The following is a 26,155-nucleotide window of genomic DNA, read 5'->3' as shown; positions in this document are numbered from 1 at the left end:
TTTTAAAATAGAGTTTATGATGACAAACAGATTAAAGATTCAGAAAAACATTTTCAAGGAGGTCTTTGGGCATCAGCAAGTTTCTAAAAAACAGTATATATTTTTTTACAAAGTTAGAAATAAATTATCCCCTACCATTCATCACCCTTAAAGACACATGGGTTTACATATACTATACAACTGTTGTCAATTTACTTTCTCCCTCCTTTATAAAACTTCTGTTATGAATTAGAAATATCTGTGGAGTATCTGATCTAATATGCTGAATGATGGGATGCTTTCTCTATTCAAGAGAAGATGTTCTCCCTCCTATGCAACCTGTTTTCCTTTGCTGAGCATACGAACCTCCCTCTATCGGTGTCCAAAGAAAGACAGGGGTGCTTATTTTATTTTCATAGCTAAGCAAGGGCCCTCATGACTGTTCAAAACAAGTTCAAAGAAAGGCTCTGAACAACAGTGAACCCAAGGATGCCACGCTTTATTGTGTGTCTTGCTAAGGTCATCAAGTTTGGGGTCTAGGCCAAAAGAGCCAGACTGATTTTCAAGTTGTTAGAAGTACCAAAGCCAGCAATCTTTTGTTCCACCCTCTAGTTTAAATGCAGCATAGTGTGGACTTGGTGATGAGCAGATATGGGGTGTGCGTGGGTGGAGGTCCCCTCACAGATCCTCTTAGAAATTTGTTTATGAGTTCATGCCCTCTCTCCACCCAACTCAGAGTTGGGCTAGCTGCAAAAAGATAGGATTCTGTAAAATTCTGCCTGTCCCAGAAGTGACTGGAGGAGACACACTGGCCCAGGATCCTACAAAATTCCAGCTTCTTCACTCTGCTTTAGGAGAGCCTAGAATGTGTCTGGCTAATATGTGTGCTAATTTCTACTGCCTCCGCAGGGTACTACTGAGTAAGAGTGATCATATTTATGTGTATTCTTATTTTTTGTTTGGTCAGGTCGACTGAAGTATGATGTTTCTAGAAGTTGTAGCTATAGACGTTGGCTACTACCAACCTCCAAATCTAGACTTTCAACACACACACACACACTCACACGCGCACACACACATACTCACAAACAGAGCAGAGCCTCCTGTTTCCTTTCAGCTCCTTCCTAAGCCATCATGAAAAAGTACTTGCTCCCCATAGGATAGTCATTTACAGCAATTAAACATGATCTTATATAAGTGACTGATCAGCGTTACTGTTGACCTAGTTCATATTTGCATCATGGTACAATTCTTGCTAACAATAGAGAACTGTTAGAAATGAGTAGATTAAAAAGACCTAGAGGATGGACCCAATCCCTTAATCAGCTGTAAGCCCATACCCACCTTGTCCCTGGTAACATGTTAATTTTGTATTGATGGATGAAGGAAGCAGAAGTATTATAATTGTCTATCTGTATGATTTAATATATTATATTGTATGAAGGGGAAAGAGGTGGAGGTAACAGGGCTTTGTTGATGCTCATCCATTAAGAAGGTTGTTTCTTCCTGGTAAAATGTATATTTGTATAGACCTTTTCTTTGATTCTTTTTAATCTGCTCTGATATATGAGTTTTAGCCAAAATTAAAAAAAAAAAAAGGGATAATAGCTCTTTGCCCTTCCCTATTCCAGAGACAGACACATCTTCTTGTGCAGTGCCAGCCTCATCCTATAGATAAGATGGTGAAGGTCTGTGTGAACTGATTTGGCCATATTGGGTGCCTGGTTACCAGAGTTGCCTTCTGCTCAGGATCTGGCAAAGTGGAGATTGTTGCCATCAATGACCCCTTCCTTCATTGACCTCAACTACACAGTGTACATGTTCCAGAATAATTCTACCCATGGCAAATTCAATGGCACAGTCAAGGCTGAGAATGGGAAGCTTGTCATCAATAGGAAGCCCATCATCATCTCTGCCCCTTTGGCTGATGCCCCCATGTTTGTGATGGGTGTGAACCATGAGAAATATGACAACTCCCTCAAGATTGTCAGCAATGCGGCCTACACCATCAACTGCTTAGCCCCCCCTGGCTAAGGTCATCCATGACAACGTTGGCATCATGGAAGGGCTCATGACTACAGTTTATGCCATCACTGCCACTCAGAAGACTGTGGATGGCCCCTCTGGAAAGCTGTGGTGTAATGGCCATGGGGCAGCCCAGAACATCATCTGTGGTACTGCTAAGGCTGTGGGCAAGGTCATCCCAGAGCTGAACAGGAAGTTCACTGGCATGGCCTTCCATGTTCCTACCCCCAATGTATCCATTGTGGATCTGACATGCTGCATGGAGAAACCTGCCAAGTATGATGACATCAAGAAGGTGGTGAAGCAGGCAGCCAAGGGCCCACTAAAAGGGCATCCTGGGCTACACTGAGAACCAGGTTGTCTCCTGTGGCTTTAACAGCAACTCCCACTCTTCCACCTTTGATGCTGGGGCTGGTATTGCTCTCAATGACAACTTCATGAAGCTCGTTTTATGATATGACAGTGAATATGGCTACAGCAACAGGGTGGTGGACCTCATGGCCTACATGGCCTCCAAGGAGTAAGAAACCCTGGGCTACCCACCCCACAGCAAGGACACTGAGAGCAAGAGAGAGACCCTCATTTGCTGAGGAGTCCCTATTTCAACTCGGCCCCCAACACTGAGCATCTCCCTCACAATTTCCCATAATAACAGGAGGGGCCTAGGGAGTTCTTCTTACTCTCTTGAATACCATTATGAAGTTCAATGAATTCACACCAAAAAAGGGGGTGTGGGTAAGAGTTGTCTCTAGCCCTATGTAGAGATGTAACTTTATAAATGGCAAAAAAAAAAATCTTATTCAGCAGGAGGCTTTTTGGTAAGAGAAAAACCATATCATTTGCTTCTCCCTTGAGTATTAATCAATCATGATATTATAGTAATACTGGTCATAGGAAATGACCCCTCAGATAAGGTACCTGCTTACAGACTTTGGAAAATAGTATATAACACACTCTAAAATGTAGGTTTGCACATTATCAAGGTTGTTCCACTTTACTTTGCTTTTTTTAAAAATAGATTTGCTTGTTTATTTATTCATATGAGTACACTGTAGCTGTCTTCAGACACACCAGAAGAGAGCATCAGATTCAGATTCATTACAGATGGTTGTGAGCCACCATGTGGCTACTGGGAATCAAACTTAGCACCTCCGGAAGAGCAGTCAGTGCTCTTAACCACTGAGCCATCTCTCCAGCCCTCCACTTTACTTTGCAAGAAACTGTCTCTACACTAAGTCCCATGTCTCTATTCTGAATTCTTTCAACAGAAAAATACAAAGACTGAGGAGCTGAGAAGTAAAATTTTGCCAGAACAAAATTCCAAGGGTAAGTCAACTTTCCACCTGGTGGCTTTACTGAGGCCTTTGATTTAATGGTGTGGAGTGGCTGTCCTAGGCACAACCTTATGCCAATAACAGGATTCACTTAAATTTTCAATCAGTTATTTAACTCTTGAAAATAGAGTTTAAACTTCTATGTGTACACACATGTATACTGCAGGCCAATTAATATCACAAGCTATTGCTTCCTCTAAGGACACACATAGTTTACCAGGTCTGGAATTATTCTAAAATAGCATACAAACTCTCTCAGTGGTAGGTACTAAGATTTTAGTTATTAAAAAGATTCTCTCTCACAAACATGGAAGCTAATATATTAAGCCATTTATTCAATTTTGATTTAAAATACTTAAAGTACTTACAGAGATAAATAATTGTCTTGTAATGATGCCATATTTTCTCGAATTATAGCTGAATAAGTATTCCATATTGAGTTAAGTCTCTTTAGTAAATACTTCTACAAACCACAAAGAAAAGTTACTATTATTTCTGGAACACAACACTGAGCCCCAGTGTATTATTATTTATCTGAAAGATATTAATAGAGATACGACAGACACTTTTTCACACATGGTCTTTGTTACTAAATGTACTTATTAATTTTTAAGCCTCTTCAGGGTTAGGGCCTCACACATAAAACCACACGAAGCAGTTTGCAGCTATACCAGTTGAGTGTCAATGGGAGGTCCGTATGTTGCCTGGCATAGACCAAAGCAGAGTACACACTAACAATTACTGCTATTTGTTATCAGTCCAGTATATCAGCTGGTGAATATGAGGCCGCAAGTCAGGATTCATTAACCTTACTAAGAACCAACTAGATGCTATCGACTCTCTGAAACTCTCTGAGTCAATACAATTGCCAGTTTGTCCAGACTTGGCCCAAGCTAGTATCAGAGGCTAGCAAGCCTCCTGTAAACCAGTCTCCCAGCACCCATTAAAGCTTCCAACATTACTTTGGATACTAGAAAAGAAAGAGGACCTGGACTCTGAGGTGTTTACATCACCCTAAGAGTGACCCAGAAACACATTTGCAATAACCGCTCTCAGCTCTGCTTGTAGACCTTGACTGCCCAAAGGGTTGCCAAACATCTACCCTGATCTTACTCTGACATCTTTATTCCAATGCTTATTTCAAATCTACTGATGGGAAGTTTCCCTGTTATACTCCTTCATTGATGATGGCATGTCACTATTTCATTCATAAATGCTAATTCCCATTTTTATCTTCTTAACAACCACAGCAGCTTTGAAACTTCTATTTTATTTTTCCTGGAACATATTTCCCAGGTGGAAATTGCTGATCTAATAGATCTTTAATATCAGAGTTATGAACACAGGATTGATAAGACACTGATTTCTTGCCTACAAATAAACTTGAGAGGGTGTTCCTAATAAATATTTTTCTATAAGAAGAAATACCATTTATACCTCTTCTGGAATTTTTTTTTGTTTTGTTTGGTCTTGTTTGGATAAATTCTAACTACATCAAGAATGGAAAACTCCACCAATCTTCTCTCTCACTTAACTCCAAGACCAGGTCTATGGCTAAGGCATTTTCTTCTAAGAATCATCAGTTGTGGTTACAAAGAAATAAATCACCAAATATATTCATCTGGAATGAATAGAACATTGCTTTTGGAAAGGCCTGTCCCACAGATGCTGGCCAGAACATAGACAGAGGAGAGAAAAATTGATTTAAAAGCCACATAACAAAGCATGACGTTACCTTCAATAACGGGTATAAAGCATAGTTGTTCACATCATAAATAACTTCCCTGTTTATTAAGTTCACCAAGACTTCAATCCACACTAGGATTTCATCTTCTTCAGCAATGTACTTGGTCAAATCAAGTGCAGTCGCCATCTCAATGTAATTGTTTCTGTTTGGTTAAAAAACAAACAAACAAACAACACACACACACTCAAAAACCTTGGCTTGCTAAAGTATTTTCTTTCTCTCCATAGCCGCTCCACTTTTCAATGTCTAAATTCAACAAGACGTGAAAACAACTCAAGCAGGAGAGTGGTAACAGTCCCATCACAGTTCTAACAGAGAACTCAACCTATGCTGCCAGGCTTCCGTGTCCACTTGGTCCACCCAGGCAGCCACATTAGAAACTGTAGAAAGCCCAGGCCAAACGCTGAGTGACTGAATATGAGTATTGATTATGTGTTCTCACAACAATATAAATCCCATCATTCTAGGTATCAATCATTATCATTCACAGCCTAATGCTCTGCCAGGTGCTGGTGGGCAGAGAAGCCAGCATATGACATTGGCCTGCAGCTCAAAGCCTCAGTGCAGAGGTCAGCTGGTACCTAGGAAGAGCATCTCAGAAAGTGTAATGACTCCTGAGAATAAAGTTCCCAAAGCAAAAACACCAGGGGGACAGGAGAAGTCAGCAAAAGCCTCAACAAAAAAACAACTCTTGAAAAGAGCAGCAATGGCCTTGTGTGATTAAAAAGGGAAAGAAGGCAGCACAGGACAAAGGAGCTAGGGAGCATCTTATTGCAAATCAGAATTTCTTGGGAAGTAAATCTATTTTTTTTAAGCACACAAAATAATGTGAGAGAGTTGATATCTAGGACTTGCACTGTTAAACTGCTGAAGTCATTCTGGAACTCAAGGGAACTAAAGGCTGGAAGCTAAGACAAAAGGCCAGAGGAGAGATGATGAAAGTGGTGGGTATGTAAGTAGTGAAACTGGGAAGGTAGAAACTCAGAAGGTATTACCAAGGACAGACAGACAGACAGATATGATGCAATGAGGAGCCAAGCATGAGACAGGGACAATAAGGATGCCTCTGGGGTTTTGACAATGGGGAGAATTGGGATACCCCCCACACACAGAGAGAGAGAGAGAGACAGAGAGACAGAGAGACAGAGACAAAGAGAAAGACAGACACACAGAGATTGATTGACTAATTAATTACTTAACAGCAGTAACAATTAGAGACAAAAATAAAATTCTGTGGTTAAAATAATGAAATAAGTACAGGGTAAACATAAAGAGAAGGAGGAAAGAGGGAGCAATGCCCATTTCGAATATAACTGAACATCTTCCATTTTATTTTCTTAGCATTTTACTGAGCTATGTTCCTAAAACAGTCACTTAAATTATAAATGAGTCACACAGAGAAAGGAAGAAAACATAAACATGATTGTGTTTAAGAATACCCACAGTGACAGGAAGAAGTAAAGCCAGAAAATCAACTGTTTGTGTCAAAGTGTCAAGAATCTAAAAGGATAGTTCTTGGAGAATATGGCCAGCCACACCCAATCCATAGTGACTCTAGAGGTGTTTCAGCCAAGCAACAGGAGTCAGAGGGGACAATCAGTAAAGAAATGACAAATACTCAACACATGTAACAGGCATGAAAGATGGCACACTAGGTGTGTGTGTATGTGTGTGTGTGTGTGTGTGTGGGTGGGTGGGTGTGTGGGTGTGGGTGTGGGTGGGTGGGTGGGTGTTTGTATGTTTTAATTTGTATTTTGCTGTCTCACGGCAATCCTCCTGCATCAGACTCCCAAGAGCTGTTACAGGTTTGAACAACCATCCCACTTTTGACCCTAATCTTATTCAGTTAAGGCCTCTACATAGTAGAGAACCAATTTCATAGTCACGAGGCTGTGACTTTTATAAAGTTCTCAAGACATCCCCTTTAACAGTGAGAGTAGAAAAGGCACTCACTTAGACAAGGCAAAAGCATCGCTCACCAGCTGCAGCCTGTTAATGACAGGGATGGCCTGCAGAAAGAAACCCAAACATGCTCAGGAAAAGAGAAAGAGATTTTCAATAGAGCAACTTCAAGACCATCATAACCTAAAAATCCCTTTCTAAGAAAGTGTTTCATAAGTAAAGAAATAGTGGCTACCAAGAACCACCCATAGCATGTGCTTTTGAGAAGAGATCCTTCTGATATCAATTATAATGCTTAAACATGGCAGACAGTTTACAAAGATACTCCCCTCAAACATACCACGTTAAAAAACAAGGTTCACAACTGAGGTTTAAAAGCTTCTCCAAAAAAGAACATATATGGTTAATGCTATTACAATGTCTTACTGGTTTTCAGGAAACTCTTGGCATACCAGAGAGGAAATAAATTTTTATTTAGCACTATTTTTGTAATAGTCATTATTAACATCATTATTTACTAAGATTATCTTAAATGGAATCTGCACTCTCAAGATTTCGCTCATGTCACCCCGTATTCCTGGAGAGGCAAAAACCAGTTGCTAGGCTAAGTCTACAGGCCTCTGTCGGATCGTCTGAACACTGTGGCTTGCAAACTTCGATCTCAGCTTAGGCCCTCCAAGGTACCTAAACTGTCTTGCCATCCCTCCAACACCTCCCAGCACCTTCATGTATTTGCTCCAAGGGAAGTTCTCTTCCCAGCACTCCTGAGCCCTGGACTACACCGATTCCAATTCTCCCTTGGCTAACAGTCTCATTTCATTGAGACAGAACGCTGACATTTTCTACATACATTCGAATCACACATAGTTTGTTTTATTGTCTCACCAACTGTGATGCAAAAATAGTTTAGTTAGGTGTTTCAGCGAATCCACCTACAGTGATGTTAGGAGATGTTTGCCTAATAATATATAACTTGTACCTTTATGGCATAGAGTATCATTGGAAGCTTCTGAGAATTTAGTTTATCTGAAAGGAGTTTAGGAGGAGATGTTGGGAGCAGCTTTTATTGCTTTATTAGAAATCTCAATAACATTTTCTCAAGTTACTGAATATATTCTGAGTGCCTGTGTCTGGCCCCCATTAAACGTAAGACGTCATCTTACCGTGTCTTCCCAGGGACACTTTAAGGCTAGCCTCAAACCTCAGTTAAGATTAGTGTATTACAACCATTCTATAGATGAGGAAGTTGTAGTAGTCATCAAGTGCCAGCCTGCAGTCACACTTGAGGCAAGTGGTGAGCAAAGTTGTAAGCTGTAGTGTCCTGAACCATAGCCCACGCTCTGGGCCCGAGTGCACTTGCTGGGAAGGCTGCTCTGTCTCCAACAGAGAAGCTCCAAACAGATTTTACTCCGGCCAAGGGAACTGGCCAAGGTTCCGTATCGGGTCATGTAGACTCCTATGCCAGCATCCCTCTCGATTCATGGATTTGATGATGTCAGCTAAAGTCTGACCGATGTGACCTCAACATTCCACCATGCACAGGTTTTACCAGCTACAGGTTTTTAAAGACAACATAACAATGCAAGTGACAGAGGGCTTTTCATATTTTATAAAGAAAAATATTTTTAGGAATTAAAAAATCAATAATTTTTAGCACATAGTATGTACCTGTTGTGAACTTAGAAATTCTAGGTACATCTTAACCTGTACAGTTTCTAATGCACATGATGAATTCAACAAATACTTTCATTGTAATGTAAAAAGATGGAACTGGACATTAAAGTTACTTAGAAAACATATTCTGGTTCTCATTTCAAAAGGTAAACTTATTTTGGAAAATCAAAAAGTATGTTCAGAATAGACATTCAACCAAAATCAGCCCTTTCTAAGAATGAGAACACTGTCTCTGTCATGGGTAGAGAAAGGGCTGATGGGATGGAAGCTGTTCACCAGAAAGTACATCCTCCAAATGGTAACAGTTGACACTTAATCAAAACACCAAATCCAGCCCGTACCTTAGGATCCTTTTCAAGTTGTTGATTTAACTTCTTCCAGCCTAACTCGTCATAATTAACTCTGTAATATCCGGTCACATTGAAGTTTAAAATCACCCAGTCACTGTCGGAATCTGAAAGTCTCATCCCAGGAAACGTCACTACCAAAAATCAAACAAACAAAAGGCTTCTTTAAAAGATTCCAGTATATTTTTATATAATATATTCACACTTCTAAACAATCAGCCAATAAAATAAAAATCAAGATAGCTCTTAAGTATATATTGGTCTGCCAAATAAATAAATTCTTATGAATAATGACTTTTAATTTGAAGTGCATCTTTAAAGCTCTGTATTCAATAATCAGCTTTCCAAAAACTCAACACTTTAACAAAATGTCTACCTCTGTTTTTATATGTATATATAAAGATATATGCATATATTATATCCACTTGTAAATAAAAATGTGTATATTTACTTACTGCTGCTTTTATCTAGCCAGACTAAAGGTTGTGTGATTCCATTTTTCATCCAAAAAATGGGGACGATCCATGCACTATTTTTTTTGGAAGAATAGAAAAGAATTAGCTGTTTTCACACACGAGAATATACACTCAGCCCAAATTAAAGGCATGCTGAAATGGCAGTTCTCGAAGTCTGCGATCAACCCCAGTGGGCACTCAGGGCTTTGCTATTGGGGCTCCCCCCTGCGATTTCTGCTGGCCCACGGTTGCCCTGACTGTACTCACACCCCTCCCTCCTGCTGTGTCTTCCAGACTGACTTCTCAGAGCACAGGCAGTTGCAGAGACTTCCTTCTGACTGAAGCAATAAAGAACTAATTTTACTCAATCACAGCCACCTGGCCTCACTTTGGGTCATTCAAACGCTTCAGGCAGACATGAATCCGTCTGCGCCCAGAGAGGTGGAGGGTAATTAAAAAGGAAAAGCTTGCCAACATTTAAAAATACTTCTCGGTCTCCGACTTTCTCTCTGTCTGAAACACATTCACAGGCACCAGCCACAGTTGTAATTACCGAACATCTACTTCCTCCTCCCACATGGATGAACATGAACTGGACGAATCAACTGACCACAGAACTGCGTTCGTCTTTAGAAAAGACACACAGCTCAGGCAACTGTTTCTGATCTTCCGTTCTCACATCCACATCTCCCTTTAGCTATAAGTTTGCATACAAGACTCTACTCGCTTCTCAAAGCCTTGGAATGCTATAGTTAGCCTTAGGTTTCTCAGTTTCTCTCCCCATAGGACTATTTGACTTACAGTTGCTATTGTTTGTAGTGTGTGTGTGTGTGTAGAATGTGGGAAGCAGTACACAGGTGGTATGGTCAGAGAACAACTTTGTAGAGTTAGTTCTTCCCTTTCTCTACCTTTCACGGGAATTTCAGGAATCAAACTCATGTCACCAAGCTTGAGGGCAAACCCTCTGGGCCATCTTGCCAGCCCCTTGAAATATTTTGTCATGTTTGAAAATCAGTATTCATGCTGACACCTACCACAGTGAGAAGTAAGAGTCAAACTCATCTCACATGGTTGCATGTTAACGAATGAGGGAGAGAAACAGAAGGGGGAAGGAAGGGGAAGGTGGGGAGCTGTGGTACCCACTCCTCATGGCTGCAGTTCTCTAACATTTCCCCAGTTTGTGTTACAGACAATGCAGCTGGAACTCAGAGGATGTCAATAGGACGCACATTCGGTTTGACTTTTGTGGGAGCCAGTATTTGAAACAGACCCAAAGGCCATAATATTAGAGCTGGAGGTATGGATGTATGTGTGAAAACATGCATGTGCAGCACTGTGCACACATATGCACAGCTCCATCCTTGGGAGCTTTTCCACTGTGATGCCATCTTCTTGCCGCTCACCCAGAACCTTGAGTAGTCCACATTGTCCAAAATCTGAGTATCACATTGTCTGTCTGACGGACAAGGAGGAACACAGAGAATTCCAAAGCTCTGGTCACTCGGTGACACTGAGTCCCAAGGCAGGGGCACACGTTGGCCCCTAGTTGCAGGCGTCTGCCTCACAAGCAGTGCCATGCCTTCAGGGAGTCACCCAGGAGGAGGGCATGTGCCCAGCAAGTGACAGACGCCCTCGGTGCCGACCGATTTCCACCTCATCCTTGCTCAACCCCCAGCCCGGTGACGACGGAGGAACAAAATGACCTACCTGTGGCTTAGAAGAGTCTGATTTTCAGCCCTTTCAAGATAAAATGGCTCTTGTTTAATGACGCCCGTAGACACATTTAACGTGATGACTGGAAAGCCGCCCTGGTGTGTCCAGCTGTCCATTATGTCTTTTACTGATGCTGGCAAATGAACTGTATTCTGCTCACCTATGGCCTGGTTAAAAACATTATCACAAAACAGATGTGTCTTACCAGCAAAAGCCTTGTGAGGCAGCAGTCTCCCCCAAAGATAAGATTCAGTCTCTTCCTGCTGTATATATTAATCCCCAGCTTTTGACATCCAGAACTGTTTATCTCTACAAGGTTGTCCTCTGGGTATCTAGAGGGGCTCTTTTCAGCATACTCAAAGGACCCCCAGAAGCTGATGCCCCTTATATAAAATAGATCAGTGTTGCATACTATGTAGGCCGTGTACATGAGTCCCGAAAATCATCTACAGATGACTCGTCATACATATTACAGTGCAAATGGTATGAGAACATAATATTTATTACATTGCATTGTCTGGGGAATAATGGCCCTAGGAAAGACCACAGATCATTCTCTATTTCTCATCTGGGATTGGCTGAATACATAGATAGGGAACTGAGCAGTGATAGCGTGAATTGTCTGAACCGTCCGTTTATTCATTAAGCTCATATTTATGGACAGAATAGTCACCCTCTACTTAGAGCACAGAAATACAATGAAGACTAAAGAAACACTTCATACCTAAGGGCGTTTCTAAAATTAGGGAAAAGTTAGGCTCCTGCGGTTCAGTTATTCACTTACGGCCCCCTGATCTTGGACTGTATCAGACAAAATTACTCAGTGAGAAAGCGTCTCAGAAAAGGACCATTACCATTTGAATATGTCTCCATAGGTCATCTTGCTCAGCATTTGAGTAAGAAAATATCTCCAGATAAGACTGAAAACAGAGGAACTGAGGTTAATGCAATAGCATGCCAACGCAATGTGTGTCTGATGATACTCGGATAATTCTCTTAGCAACTCACCTTAAGTGCATTGATAAACAAATGCTGGCTCAGGAAACCAGCTAGCATCCAGGCCATACATGCTCCCTAGGACACACAGAGCTGCTGTGAGCTGAACAAAATTCAGTATTTACACATGGACACACAATTTTTATAAACGCTGTTGCACGCTATGCTTTTGACTACAATTTGTACTTGAATTTCCTGTTCAGATTAGCCCCAGGTATGTTAATAAAATAGTAGACTATTACTAAGTAGTAAGAGTGAACATATGTCCTGTACGTAAATATTCAGGGTATACAAAAACTTTCAAATTATGATATTGTATATAAGAATAAAATTCTACAAAACAGGAGTTTGCATCTGGGGAGATGGCTGAGGTGGTAAAGTACCCAATATCTAATATGACCTTGTTAATAATATTTGCTAAGTGAAATATGACTTTAAGGCATTTCCTAACATCTACTAGTCAATAAAATTAAAGTTACTTTAATCCATAGTTTTAAGTAGGTAGCACTTTATAGTCCCTGAAATCCATTCCACACAACTCTTGCTTGTACCTTCTTGTAAGTGTATATGTCAAAGAGTGTGTTTATTTCTCTCGTTTCTGAGAAGTTTCCCACTGGAGTGGACACAGCTCTAGACTCCATGGCGTGATCTTCTCTGAGGATAACATGTAAAACGGTAGAGAAGAAGATCATATTCTATGAAGGAAAAGATTGAGCCACATTAACTTCCGAGGGTTACAAAAATACAAAATCCAGCATTCCTGAGGTAGGTTGTAAAACTCCTATTGCAACAGGAAGACAATAATGGAAAATGTCTGAACCACAATATTCCTCAAACATCAGAATTCAAGAGTAACAAAACTATAGACTTTCTTTCCTGCTCTCTGTCTTTCATTTTGAGTTTTAAGAAGTTGATTACAGACAAGTGTGATCCCTAAAAGTCATGTATTTCTCATGAAGGTAGGTTCCCAGTACCATCTCTATGTAGAGCCAATCCACTAGATTGTATTGTTGGCTGAATCAGTGGCTCCTCAAAATTGATTAGTATGTTTCCATGCATAGTCACAAAACATGCACACTAGGTTTACAAGTTGACAGGGATGTGCACATAATAACTTATAACTGGAAAGAAATCCACAGACTAGACACAAGTGTCTGTGGTTCCTGTGTTCTGAGACAGCATTCATTACACTGAACTGAGAGCTACAGGACTATTGAAGGTTTTTACAGGACACCGACTTTCCCTTAAGCATGTGGCAAGAAGTATTTCTTCCTGATGTGAAGCTAGAAAGAAAACTAATTTACAGCCAAGGAGGAATTTGGGATGGGAAAAATCCCCAGCAGAGATTAGGTGAGACATTTTACTGACTAGTCTTACGCACTCTAGTGAGTGGACCAGCCCCTGGCAGCCACATGAAACCTCAAATCCTGACTGCTTGAAATTTCAAGCTGTCTCACATCACACACCATATCAATAGCAGGTAAACACTCATATTCTGCTCTACTCCCACATGTTCACGTTCTGATCAACTCCTTCCCACTCCTAACTTAAGCTTTGATTAGCAATGCCATTATTGGGCTCATATTTATAGCTATTTGTCTCGTTGCTGTGAAAAACTATACTGCCAAAAGCAAGGTAAGGAAGAATGGGTTTGTTTTGGTGTATGGTTCCAGAGTGTAGTTCATCATAGCTGAGACATCCCAGCAGCAGGAGCTAAGGCAGCTGGCTACATTTCCTGTACACTCAGGAAGCAGAGAGCAATAGATGTTCGTGATCCACTTACTTTCTCTGCTTAATTCAGTCGGGTGCTTAGGTCATGGTATTGCAGAGTTAAAGTGGATCTTTCCACTTTAATTAACCCACTCTAGAGAATCTAGACAATAATAATAGATAATCCTGAGTTAGATAATGGGTATACCTGAAGTCAAATACTATATATGCTCATATATAACCTTATATATATTTATATCATCCACAATCACCACTAACTAAAAGCCATCAAAAGATTGGCTTTTGGGAGAGTCTATGTAGGTTGTCCTGAAGCTGTTAGTATTTAATGTTCATTCTACTTCCCAAGGAAGGGCTGGCTAGTCATGTGACTCCACCTGAACCTTCCCATTTTAATTAGTAAAATAAAGGAAAGTCAGTGACTGGGCGGGGCAAAGGAAGTAGGAGGGCAGAGAAGGTCAGACGACAGAAGGAGAAGATTGTGGCAACATGGAGCTTCCCAAGGACCAACTAGACCCAGGTGATATTTATTGGTGTTAAAAAGCTATGCACATTAAGGATTTCATAGGTCTAGCATCTTATATAAAGGGCAGTTTCCATCTTTGTCTATTTAATGTAATCTTGTATGTAAAGGGTTTGTGGATTGAGAGTTGAACATATAAACCTGTATGAAAAGCTATCAGGCTGTAGAGTTGTGCTTGTGTGAGATTTTGGGGTACAGAAACACCCCGGGACAGAAGCGGGAAAACAGGCGGTAAAAAATCGCCAAGGGAAGGGAGTTACAGGGACAAGATGGGCCGTGGTGGCAGCTTGGACCGGGCGCCAGAGGAGCACGGGACTCCGAACTAAAACCGGGCCTGAGTGAGGCCTCAGAGCCAGTAAAGAGTTAAACCCTTTCTTAAAAATATTTTTTTAAATATTAAAAAAAAAAATTTTTTAATATTTACTGCAAAAAGTCTAGACTGTGTCAACTTGACAATTAGTATTAACTACCTCAAAGCTATTGCCAAAAAACAGAAAAACTGTTCTAGAAATGAGAAGCCTGTAACATAGAGTAATGTATCATCAACTTAGTTATTTGAGATGGTGCCTCGCTGTATAACCCAGGTTGGTTGGTTTATTCATTTTAATTTGGAATCTTCCTGCCTCAGTTTCCTAAATAGCTGAGATGGCAGGGGTAAGTTACCATGTCTGCATATGTCTGAAATTTTGATGGGGATTGTGGCAAAATCATGTTGATCTGGCTAGTATTCAGTACTCCAGTAACTGTAGGATGCTGAACAGTGTGATGGTTTGAATGTTTGGCCCAGGGAGTGGCACTATTAGGAGGAGTGGCCTTGTTGGAGTAGGTGAGTCATACTGGACATGGACTTTAAGACCCTGGTCCTAGCTGCCTGGAAGTTAGTGTTTTCCTGGTGGCCTTCAGATGAAGATGTTCGACTCTCAGTTCCTCCTGCACCATGCCTGCCTGGATGCTGCTATGTTCCTGTCTTAATGATAATGGACTGAACTTCTGAATCTATAAGCCAGCCCAATTAAACTTTGTCCTTATAAAAGTTACATCGGTCATGGTGTCTGTTCACAGCAGTAAAACCCTAACTGAGACAAATAATAAAGCCCTCCTGTTGCTAACTAGGTAATCATGCTCCATGTAGCAAAACTTTAGAAGTCTCTGCACACACCTGAGACTAGTCATAAAGTATAGGTTTTTATTAGTGTTCCCAAGAGTGTCTCACTTTAGTCAACGTGTTAGAGCCATGATGGAAAAATTTAACATAACTCATGGCCCAAGGTAATTACTATGTCAGTGCATTAATATAATTCTTCCCATTTTTGTATGTATCTAGTGCCATAATGGTAAAAATGTTCTACTTTACTCCTCAAATCATTTTGAATTTTTGTTACTTCTTCTTTATAACCACATCCTACAACAACTGTCATATTACAATGGACAAAAGATAAACTGGAAGGAAAAAAATAGTTTGTTCAAGTCACAGATGGGTTTCTTCTTTTCCAAGAATAGCAGATAAATTTTATATGAAAAGCGAAGTGTTATAATAAATTAATTGGGAGCTGTCAAGTGGTCCATCCACCATTTTCTTCTTAACCTCTCCACGGTTCTTTTACTCTTACAAGTCACCAAAGGTGTGTCTAATCCTCAGTTTTACCATCTCAGAGCAGGAAAACCAATCCCGTTTGACTTCATTGTTCTGAAGACAATTAATTTACAGGTGTTTGGTTTGGTTTGGTTTATTAATAAGACCTCCAGTAAACAAAGCCTGTTCCATGGTGTTGACCCCTTGTGGCTATTTATCATCATTTGTTTTGTTCTTAGGACTGAACAAACTACGCTTGTGAAACTGTATCTGCACGAGACTGCTTCCTGGCGGAGAGCTGTCACACAGTACATAGCAGATGATGTCATCAATAACCTGCTCAGTGATGTCATGAAACTCCTCTTAACTTGGATGTTCAACTGCAAACCTCAGCTTATCATGGTAAGGAAGACAGAGAAAGGATGCAGAGGTCAGTGATGGAGTCCTTGTCTAGTTTTTGTGAGGGTCTAGGGTCAGACCTTTGCACATGAGGAAGTTGCTGTTGGCCCCATCACCAAGCCTACTTTTCTGGACTAGGTGGAAAAAGAAAGACACAGAAGTCACTGAGTAACAAATACCAGAGCTGGAGATCCAGAGGCTGAAAGACCCTGGGTCTTGAAGAGCTGGTGAATGGGAAATCCAGCTTTCTCATCGTCTTTATCCCGGCACCGGACTAGCACAGACAATGAGGTTTTAAAGCCAGCTGCATCCCAGTGAGGAAATAATACTAGGGAAGTTACTGAAGCTCTTAAAGCGCCATCCTCCTGGTCTATAGAATGACATCCAAACTCCCTTCCAGCACAACAGAAGCTGTGCTCTGTAGTGGGACGGAAGAAGAAGTGAGTGACAGGCTAAGGAGGGAGGATAATCCAGGTCATGTGGAGAGGGAAGAGGGGTGGTGTGGCCTGAGTATTAAGTGGCTGCTCTATCTCAGCACTTCCCAGACACTGTGGGCTCACAAGCACAGGAAAATTCCAAGTGGACTTATTGATATATAGACATGTCCTTGGTGTCATATGCAATGAAGACACGTTAGAAACTTTTAAAAATTATTCTGTTAGGTATACTGAATGTGGGAGTGCAGAGATGGGTCTCTCCTTCCACCTTTATGTGGTGAGTTCTGGAAATCAAAACTAGGTTGTTGGACTTACACAGCAAATGCCTTTACCTTCTAATCCACATGCCACACCAGCCACCTGCCATATCAGCCACCTGTCACACCAGCCACCTGCCACACCAGACACCTGCCACACCAGACACCTGTCACACCAGACACCAGACACCTGCCACACCAGCCACCAGCCACACCAGCCACCAGCCACAACAGACACCTGCCACACCAGACACCTGCCACACCAGACACCTGCCACACCAGACACCAGCCACACCAGCATTAGAAACTTCCCTACACAGTTGATAACATGGTTCAGCAGGAAAATGACACTTGTCCTCAAGGCTAATAACCTGAGTTTGACCCCTCACACCCACATGTTGGATGTTGGAAAGAGAGAATAAACCCCCACTAACCATTCCCTGTCTTCTGTATGTAGACTTTGGTATCCGCAGCCTGCCATACACAATAATATGTAAATAGATACCACTTTCTAAAAGCCAAAGGCAGTGTTGTGTGAACCTCAAACAAGAACAGTATAAAAGGCGTCATGACTTACCTCTGATGAGAGTTTTAGTAATTCAGGAGTTGTTAGATTTGTCTGTGTTTCATAAAAGTGATTTTCAAAAATGACTGTGCATTGTTTTTATAGCTAAGGAGAAATATTGAAATTACTTACCCTGGGAACTTTAGGATAGAAGTAGGTATTTAGTCCAAGTTCAAGATAAGATGCAAAGCCCTCATTAAGCCAGATATTGTTCCACCAACTCATGGTCACCAGGTTTCCAAACCACTTTTGGAGATGTGAGAGAGAAGAAGACATTTCTGAAATGTAAGTTAGCCTTATTGCAAATACTCATTAAGGAGACATGGCGCCAAAAAGATGTTCATGTTGTTTGCCATCACTAAGAAAACTTGAAAATAGGACTCCCCAAGATGCCTTGCCGTTTTTACATGGCTAGCTATGAATTCCTCAGAAATTGCTGCCTCGCCTCTGGTAACTGAAAGCAGTGCTTGCTTTAAAGCGGACATTTAAGAACGAGGCTGGCTAGCTCAACGCATGAACTGGCCCACAAGCTGTGTTTAGTTTGGTGAAGCAGGAATGAGGCCAGACTGCCCCCCCTGCCCTGGCGACTTTGCACCCTACACTGTAACCAGCACGAATTTGCTGTACACAGATGCTGTGTTTTAGATTATGATTTGAGACACACCACAAATAAATCACTCACGCAAGGGTATGCTCTGCAATGGGTTACAGCTGTGTTACTTTCTATCCAAGATAAATTGGGCAAGAAAACATATAGACGTCTTTGGGGAGAAAAAAAAATACAACTCCCCAAACCAGTAAATCCATGTCCTGGAATCTAACTAAATTCTTACAGCAGTCGTTAGCACCTTGTGTTTTTAAAAATGTCACTTAGAAATTGACACTTGGGACAACTGATCCAAACTCATGAAAGTAGGTGGTCTGTGTAACCAGGATGTTATTTTGTCTTTTCTAAAACTTGTGGAGTTCCACAAATTAAAGAAAACACCACTGCCATACTTAAGGTTGTTTCTTTCTTGGCACATTTGTGTTAATGGAACAGGGTCTAAAATGTAGGTGAGAGACTCTACATCGAGTCAAAGGCCTAGACTTTCAAGATTGCAATAGGAAGCACACAGAGCTGATGATGCGTGTCATGGTTACAGCTTGTGTGGATGCAGCTGGAGCCCATATGCTCCTCACCAACACACTGGCTGCACCCATCGAACCTCTTCCGAGAACAAAGTTAAACAGGCTCTCGACACCTCAATGGCTTGGACTCAGCTGGACCAACACCACACAGACCCTCCCTTGTTCTATGCAGCTATTCATTTCAAGAGATGCCCCCACCACCCCAACCTGGTGTACGGCTGGCATTTCTGGGTTTTGCTGCTTTGAGGAAAACAGCTGGGAAGTACCGCCCTGTGACGTAAGACTATTCTGCCACACACCTGGTGCCCAACCTCATGGGAGATGATGTTCACGATCATAGCTCTTTTCCCTGTCAACTCATCCTCTGGTTCCAGGAGCAAGGATGCTTCGTCAAATATCATCAGTCCCCAGTTTTCCATTGCACCGTTGTCAAAAGCAGGCAAGGCAATTATATCTAAGTGGATTTAAGTAGGGGAAAATTAAGTCATCTATTCTAATACAATGTTGTTTTAAATATAAATCAAATCCAAGTAAAAATCACAAGGTTACTGAAAAACAAAAAGAAAGTGTGTAGCCTGAGTAAAGAGAAAATAATTTCTAAAAACCTAACACTAAAGATAGAAACTATAAAATAGGTTATTATGACTATACGAAAGTCACATAAAGAACAAATAATTCTGGTAACAGACTCAGGCTCAAACCCTAGAAAGTTCTCAAAAGTCAACAAAATAAGAATGGCATTGCCTATCCCTCTAAACTGTTCCTCCCCACACTCACCCCACCACAAACACATACACTGCTTTGATTCCTTTTGTTAACCCAAGACTCACTCTGCTAACTGACCTCGTTTACTATCTCAGGAAACCCTCTACTCAAAAGATGGATTCCATCAACACTTGGAGTCTGGCTCTGAGACCTGTAAGAAACCATTTTTTACAAATACTGATGACTAATTTTAAATTCTTGAAATCATATCTTTTTACATGTGTATATGTGTTTGCATGTGTATATGTGTCTGTGTCTGTCTCTCTGTGCATGACCCCTCTGTGTGTATGTGTGTGTATACATGTGTGGGGGATATCAGGAGACAAGCCATGGGAATCAGTTCTCTCCTACTTTGTGGATCCAGAGGCTGAGCTTGGGTTGTCAGGCCAAGCAGCAAGACATTTAATCCACTGAACCACCTTGCTAGCCCCCTTCTAATGACTATTTCTAAAACATTTTAAAACTTCAAATGGTTATAATTTAATTAATCAAAGTCATTGGGGTTTAAAAAAAACAAATTATTGTCATTGATTTCCACATGATCCTGCACTATTTTCTACAAACATTTAACTAATTGTTTCAAAATAACAAAATAAGTAACTGTGGGTCTAACACTTAACCCTTTAGAACTGGCTGGGAATACTTTCAACTTTATGTCCTGTTTTCCTTCACATCTTGTATTTACTATTGACTTATTTTGGATAGGTTATTTGTTCTATTTTGTTTCATTATATAAAGTCACATTTGTGTTTTAAACTTTGGGAAAGGTGCTTTATTTTCATTACTGTATAGTATTCTGTTGTATAAATATGTCATTATTCTCACTGCTCATCCATCCTCCTGCCCAAGTCCATTTTTGTCTGACTTCACAAATAGGAAAGGCGGAATCATCCGGTTAAGTTAAGTTACATTTGCACATTCCGAATAGTGCAAACGGCAAATGGTGTGAAGAGCCCGTAGGATGGAGGATGGAGAGTACAGAGACTGTGCTAGGGTACCGATCACAGCTGGGAACTGTCTGCCTCCTGAAAACAGTTGGTGTATCATTGTAAAAACATGATCAGCATTCAGACTACATTGTCATGGTAATAGGAAGCCATGGGACGTTTTAAAGAGGTCTCTAACATGACCAGTTATTTCTCTGCAAGGACTCTGGCTTCACACAGGAGGAAGACATGTTAGAGGGTGACACCACACAAAGACTGGTCTGGAAAGGATGCTGGTGATATACATTAGCAGAAAGTAGGAGTGGATGGCAGCAAATGACTGGGAGAAAAGGAATAAAGTGTCTTCTTGAATGGACAGGCTGCCATACAAGAACAAGGGTGAGCCTGGACTCCTCACCTAATGCACATTGCTTTCATTGTTGATGGTGGTGGTCTTCTTAATACTGGGCAAGAACTAGCTACCTTAAGCAACTAGAAGATGGGAGAGCTGGGAACCTGTTTTGCAATGCTGATGTCTCCAGATCCTAATGTGACAGGCAAACTGGGGTCTCTGGCCTGCCTTAGGCTGCTTCTCAGCCCTTTGCTCTTTATTCCTCCTAAACTAAAATGCTCAAGTGGCCAAGACTCCACAGAACATCACAACCCAAATATTTTCTCCCCACCTTCTTCTGCCATCTGCCTATATAGCAGAGCAAAATGTTCCCAGAATTTCAGAAACATGTTGGAAGAACAAAATAAATTTACACAACACACATACTTTAAAGAGAAGAAAAAACACATTGAACAAATTTCTGAACTGAGCAACTCACAGGCCTTTACAGACATACCATCTAGATCTATGAGAGATAAAGTTTTTATACACATCCTCAAGGATCATATTGTATTCACACATGATTCCAATTTTTATGAGGAAATCTACAGACGGAACAAGTACTAGGTCAATGAGTCACAGCTCAGCAATACCTAAGATCTTACTAGAGGATGCTGGAGTAAGTCATGCAAGCTCACTAGCTGAAAACATTCAGAGCCCAGCACTGCACAGAACCACCACAGAGAAAAGCTATAAGTAAGAAAATTTTTAGCCCAGTCTAGAGAAGGGGCAGCCAGACTCTGAGAAGGTCAGGGAGCTGAGATACAAATGGTCCTGACTCACAAGCTACATAGCTCCAGACAGAGGAAGCACAAACTGGTCTTTGTGTTTTGAAAGGTATCTAATACCACAGTGAACGGTCATGAGGCTAACTCCAGAATAAAAGTTATATAGCTCCGACACACCCTCGAAGGCTCATCAGTGTATCATGTGAACTCAACTTGGGGCCTGCAAAACAGAATATAGTGCATTGAGATTCTTTAAATGCCTCACCTGTTTTTGGAAGCGGATAACTGATATTAAACAAATCCTCCAGAAATGAGAAGATGAGGCCTGTGCTGTTTGCAGCAAAGTCTAAATATCCATTTGCAATGTCGTCTTTCCGGGCCCAGACACGTATCTAAGTTAAACAAGCAATAATTACATGGAGCAATATTGGGCTTTTGAAAAGTGTCACCTTGTCCATTCTGAGCTGTTACTGTTGAACTGAAGCCTTATAGCTTCAGAAGAAGCTATGTGCCTGTGGTGGTTGGAGAATGTCCCCCCCATAGTCTCATATATTTGAATATTTGGTCCCCAACTGGTAGAACTGTTTGGGAGGAATTAGGTCTGCCTTGTTGAGGTGTGTCACTATGAGATGGGACTTGCTGTTTCAACAGACTGGCAACATTCCCAGTGTTGTCTTTGCCTCCTGTTTACGGAATAAAGATGTGAACGCCCAGCTGTTCTCCTGTAGGTTATGATATTTTGTCACAGTAAAAGACAAGCAGCCAAGACAGTGCTTATGACATTTAAGCTCACGTATGTGCTAAGAAAATCCCAGAAGGCTAAGCATTAACTGACCACCGAGAAGGATGCAATATTAACTTTAACTTTGAAAATCTATAATTGCTGGTCAAACGAAGCTGTATGCAGAAGAAAGAAAATAGGTCCCTATCCATCGCCCTGCACAAATCCCAATTTCAAATGGATCAAGAACATCAACATAAGACAAGACACCATGAATCTCATTGGATTAGGGGATTCCTAATCCAAATAAATAAGAATTAGCCTTGAACTTATTGGCACAAGAAGAGATTTCTGAACAGGACACTGATAACATAGACATTAAGACCAAAAATTAATAAATAGAAGCTCATGAAGCTCAAAAACCTCTGTATAGAAAAATAACATAATAATGGTTTTTAGTGAAGCAGCAGCCTACATAATAGGAAAAATATTTGCCAATTATATATCTGACCTAGGGCTGGTATCTAAAATATACAGAGAGCTCAGTAAGCTGATCATCAAGAGAACAAATAACCCAATTTTAAAATGGGGTATAGAACTAGAGAGTTCTCAGGAGATGAGACACAAATTGGCTGAGAGGTGTTTTTAAATAGCTAAGACTTTATCCTAATAGTTATAACCACAGTTCTTGTCAAAATGAAAGCTAAAGACTAGTATAGCTGATTACTAATCGGGCGTTGAAAGAGGCTCCACAACGCCAAATAAACCAGTTCTGAGATTTCCCAAGATAAACTTAACAGCTGCAGAGTCTCTAGTGTTTCAAAATACAAAAGAAAAAAGTAGAGGTTGGCTTTCAATAGCAGCTGGGGCCCTTGCAGGCTGAGGGAGGGAGCTATTTTACTCAGGGAGATGGGGGTTCTCTAGGATGTGCCTCTGGACTGGAATGACCTTCCCACCAGACCCTAACTTGGACTGTGCACTCCATCAGTATGATGAGGTTTGCACTCCATCAGTATGATGAGTATACTGACACAGCTTGAGAGACTCTCCTCTGTCAGAGACAGGGCAGACCTGGTTTATGGACAGAAGCAGCTTCATCCATGAGGGTCAGAGGAGAGCAGGGTCAGCAATGACAATGGAAATGGAGGTAATTTGGACTCAGTCTCTTCCTCCAGGCACTTCAGCTCAAAGGGCCAAGCTAATAACATTAACACAGGCCCTTATCATGGGAAATGGCTGTTAGCGTCTGCAGGGACAGCCAGATATGCATTTACAGCTGCTCAAGTGCATAGAGACATTTTCCATGAACAAGGGCTCCTAACAGCGGAAAGAAAAACTGTCAAAAATGAAGGTTTTTTAAATTCTACAGGGCACTCAAAAGGAACCAATGGATAGAGATAAGAGCCTGGCTGATAAGGCTGCTCTGAAAGTAGCCTTAAAGGAAACAGCTATCTCACTGTCATACCTGAAGCACCTAGAGAAATTGATATATGCAGAAGAAGAAATTAAATGGGCTGATGATGATTGATTGAAGGTAAGCTAATATTACCCCCCCCCCTCATTAACAAGAACTGTTAGAAAGATCCACAGAATCACTCACATGAGAGTAAAACCAATGACGGTGAGACTTTTAAGAATATGATAGCATTCTTAATAATGAATAATGACAAATTTTAAAGCTTGCCAGTTAACAAACACCCCCAGAAACCCCAAACATTCAAATTCCTGACTTCAAGGTAAGAGACTGGGGGCCTACTGGGAAAATTTATTTTACAGAGATTAAGAAAAAAAAAAAAAGGTATGGCTCTAAGTATCTGCTGATATTTGTGGACATTTTCTCTGGATGGATGGATAGACAGAAGTATTCCTAACCAAGACTGAAACAGCAAAGACAATGCCATGAAACTAATGTAAGCAGCCAAAGGTTTTCGAGGGTTTATCATAAACCTGAGACATCTGGCAGAAGAAATAATAATAAGATGCCAGGTTCATCAACAAATAAACACGTGCCACACCAAGGTGGGGAAAGGAAACAGACTAGGGGAAGCAGGCTAGGAGACTTTTGAGAAATAGACTTTACCGAGGTCAAGCCTGGGAAATTTGGTTACAAATATTTACTAGTTTTTGTTGATGCCTTTTCAGGATGGGTGGAGGCTTTTCCCACCAAACAGGAGACTGCCACGGTGGTGGCAAAGAAAATACTAGAAGAGATGTTCCCCAAAGTTAGAGCACCTAAGGTAATAGAATCAGATAATGGGCCTGCCTCCGTATCTCAGGTAAGTCAGGGACTTGCTAAGATCTTGGGGACTAATTGGAAATTTCATTGTACATATCATCCCCAGATTTTAGGACAGGCAGAAAGGATGAGAAGAACTCTAAAAGAGATCTTGATGAAATTAGCCTTGGAGACTCGTGAGTACTCTTTCCCTTTGCCCTATATAAATATATGGTATCCCAGCCCCCATTGTACCCAGCCTGCAGTTGGCAGCTATTACAGAATCGAAAGATGACAATTTAATATTTGAGATCAGGGTTACCCAATAACCTCATGAATATGTTTGGCCTAAATTATGTGCCCTCTACGAAGCAGGCCCTATTTCAGAACCACACAAGTCAAGGAGACTGAGTATATGTGAGGAGATTTCACCAAGATGCACTTAACCCCAGATGAAAAGGACATTTCATCATCCTGTTGAGCACACATCACTACACTACCTGGTTGCACTACGTTCACACCAGATGCTGCTTCTCCACTAAGGAGGACTATGTGGCTCCAGCTGTACCAGAATAGAGATTTCAAAAGGACGCCGTCCCCCTCAAGTTAAAGTTGACTCAGTCTCAGTCCTGAGTCTGTTGTATGTGCTGTAGTCTTGTATCCTCCTGTATGAAAGCACCGTAGCTGGACCCTTGATACTGTTAGTTCTGATCTTGGGCCCTGCATTTTAAACAGCTTAGCAGCATTTATAAGAGGATTTTAAGTTAATGATATATATATACATCAGGAAGCAGAGAAGTAAGAGTGTGGGTTAGAGGACTACAAGCTTCAAGACTGAAGCTATGCTAAAAGAAAAGGGGGGAATAAAGGCCAGAGTTGGGGGTCAATCTAAGGCCAGTGGAAAAATTCCACCACAAACCCCCCCAGCACAAAGACCCCTCCCTTCCAGGAAGAAAAAAGCTAGTTTAGTTCCTGGAACAGCTACAAGCTAAACTATCAGGCAAAGCTACCTGTAATTCCCAACCAACCTCTTCTTGGGCAAGTTCTGTACTGAGTCAGTTTGAAAGTTGTTTTGCTCCGACAAATTTACGTAGTCCCTGCCTAGTTACCATTGTTCAAGTTCCACCCCAGTTGTTTGAATTCTGCCCCAATTGTTTGCAAAGTATCTAATCTTCTGTTAGAATCTGCTCAGGGTCTTCTCCCCCTTAAAGTGGGGCGGCCCCGACATGTCGGAATGATTAAAATCCTCTTGCTTTTGCATCGATCATTACTTCTGTGAGTTTCTTTCAAGGGGTCCTGGGAGACGTCCAATTCGAACCTCACAAGCTGGGTATGCAAGCCCATATCTGGAAGAGCTACACACCAAGTATGGACTAGGCCCTGCACGCCACCAGTATGTCCTTGACCATGTGAGCACAAAGTACAAGCACAATGCTATGGAATACAGGTGACCTGAAGACAGGTGAGTCACCGGGATCTACTATGACCATACTGTGGATGGAACTTTGTTTGTCACCTTCTCTGCCATCCCCACAGGGTAACGGGATCTGAAGGACTAGCATCCTGGCTATAACTACAAAACCTACACTAGGCTTAGCCTCCATTCTATGTGTTCAAATGTTCT

General features: G+C 41.2%; 1 protein-coding gene across 1 annotated transcript in view; it reads right to left on the bottom strand.

The window, feature by feature from the left end:
- Positions 1-26,155, bottom strand: part of LVRN (laeverin) — a gene marked incomplete at both ends in the record, with an annotated part of 53,666 nt that overhangs the window by 8,892 nt on the left and 18,619 nt on the right. The window contains 12 exons of the mRNA XM_080920316.1: positions 3,707-3,801; positions 5,074-5,227; positions 7,039-7,094; positions 9,003-9,142; positions 9,464-9,537; positions 11,171-11,343; positions 12,031-12,096; positions 12,185-12,250; positions 12,724-12,867; positions 17,787-17,900; positions 19,085-19,239; positions 21,861-21,987. Of these exons, the coding sequence (XP_080776442.1) occupies positions 3,707-3,801; positions 5,074-5,227; positions 7,039-7,094; positions 9,003-9,142; positions 9,464-9,537; positions 11,171-11,343; positions 12,031-12,096; positions 12,185-12,250; positions 12,724-12,867; positions 17,787-17,900; positions 19,085-19,239; positions 21,861-21,987 (1,364 nt within the window). The remainder of the gene's footprint in view (positions 1-3,706; positions 3,802-5,073; positions 5,228-7,038; positions 7,095-9,002; positions 9,143-9,463; positions 9,538-11,170; positions 11,344-12,030; positions 12,097-12,184; positions 12,251-12,723; positions 12,868-17,786; positions 17,901-19,084; positions 19,240-21,860; positions 21,988-26,155) is intronic.

This window comes from Micromys minutus (genome assembly GCF_963924665.1).
Source record: "Micromys minutus genome assembly, chromosome: 8".
NCBI classification, from domain to species: Eukaryota; Metazoa; Chordata; class Mammalia; order Rodentia; family Muridae; genus Micromys; species Micromys minutus.
Note: the sequence above shows the minus strand (reverse complement) of the source record. Positions and strands in the feature narration are given on the sequence as shown.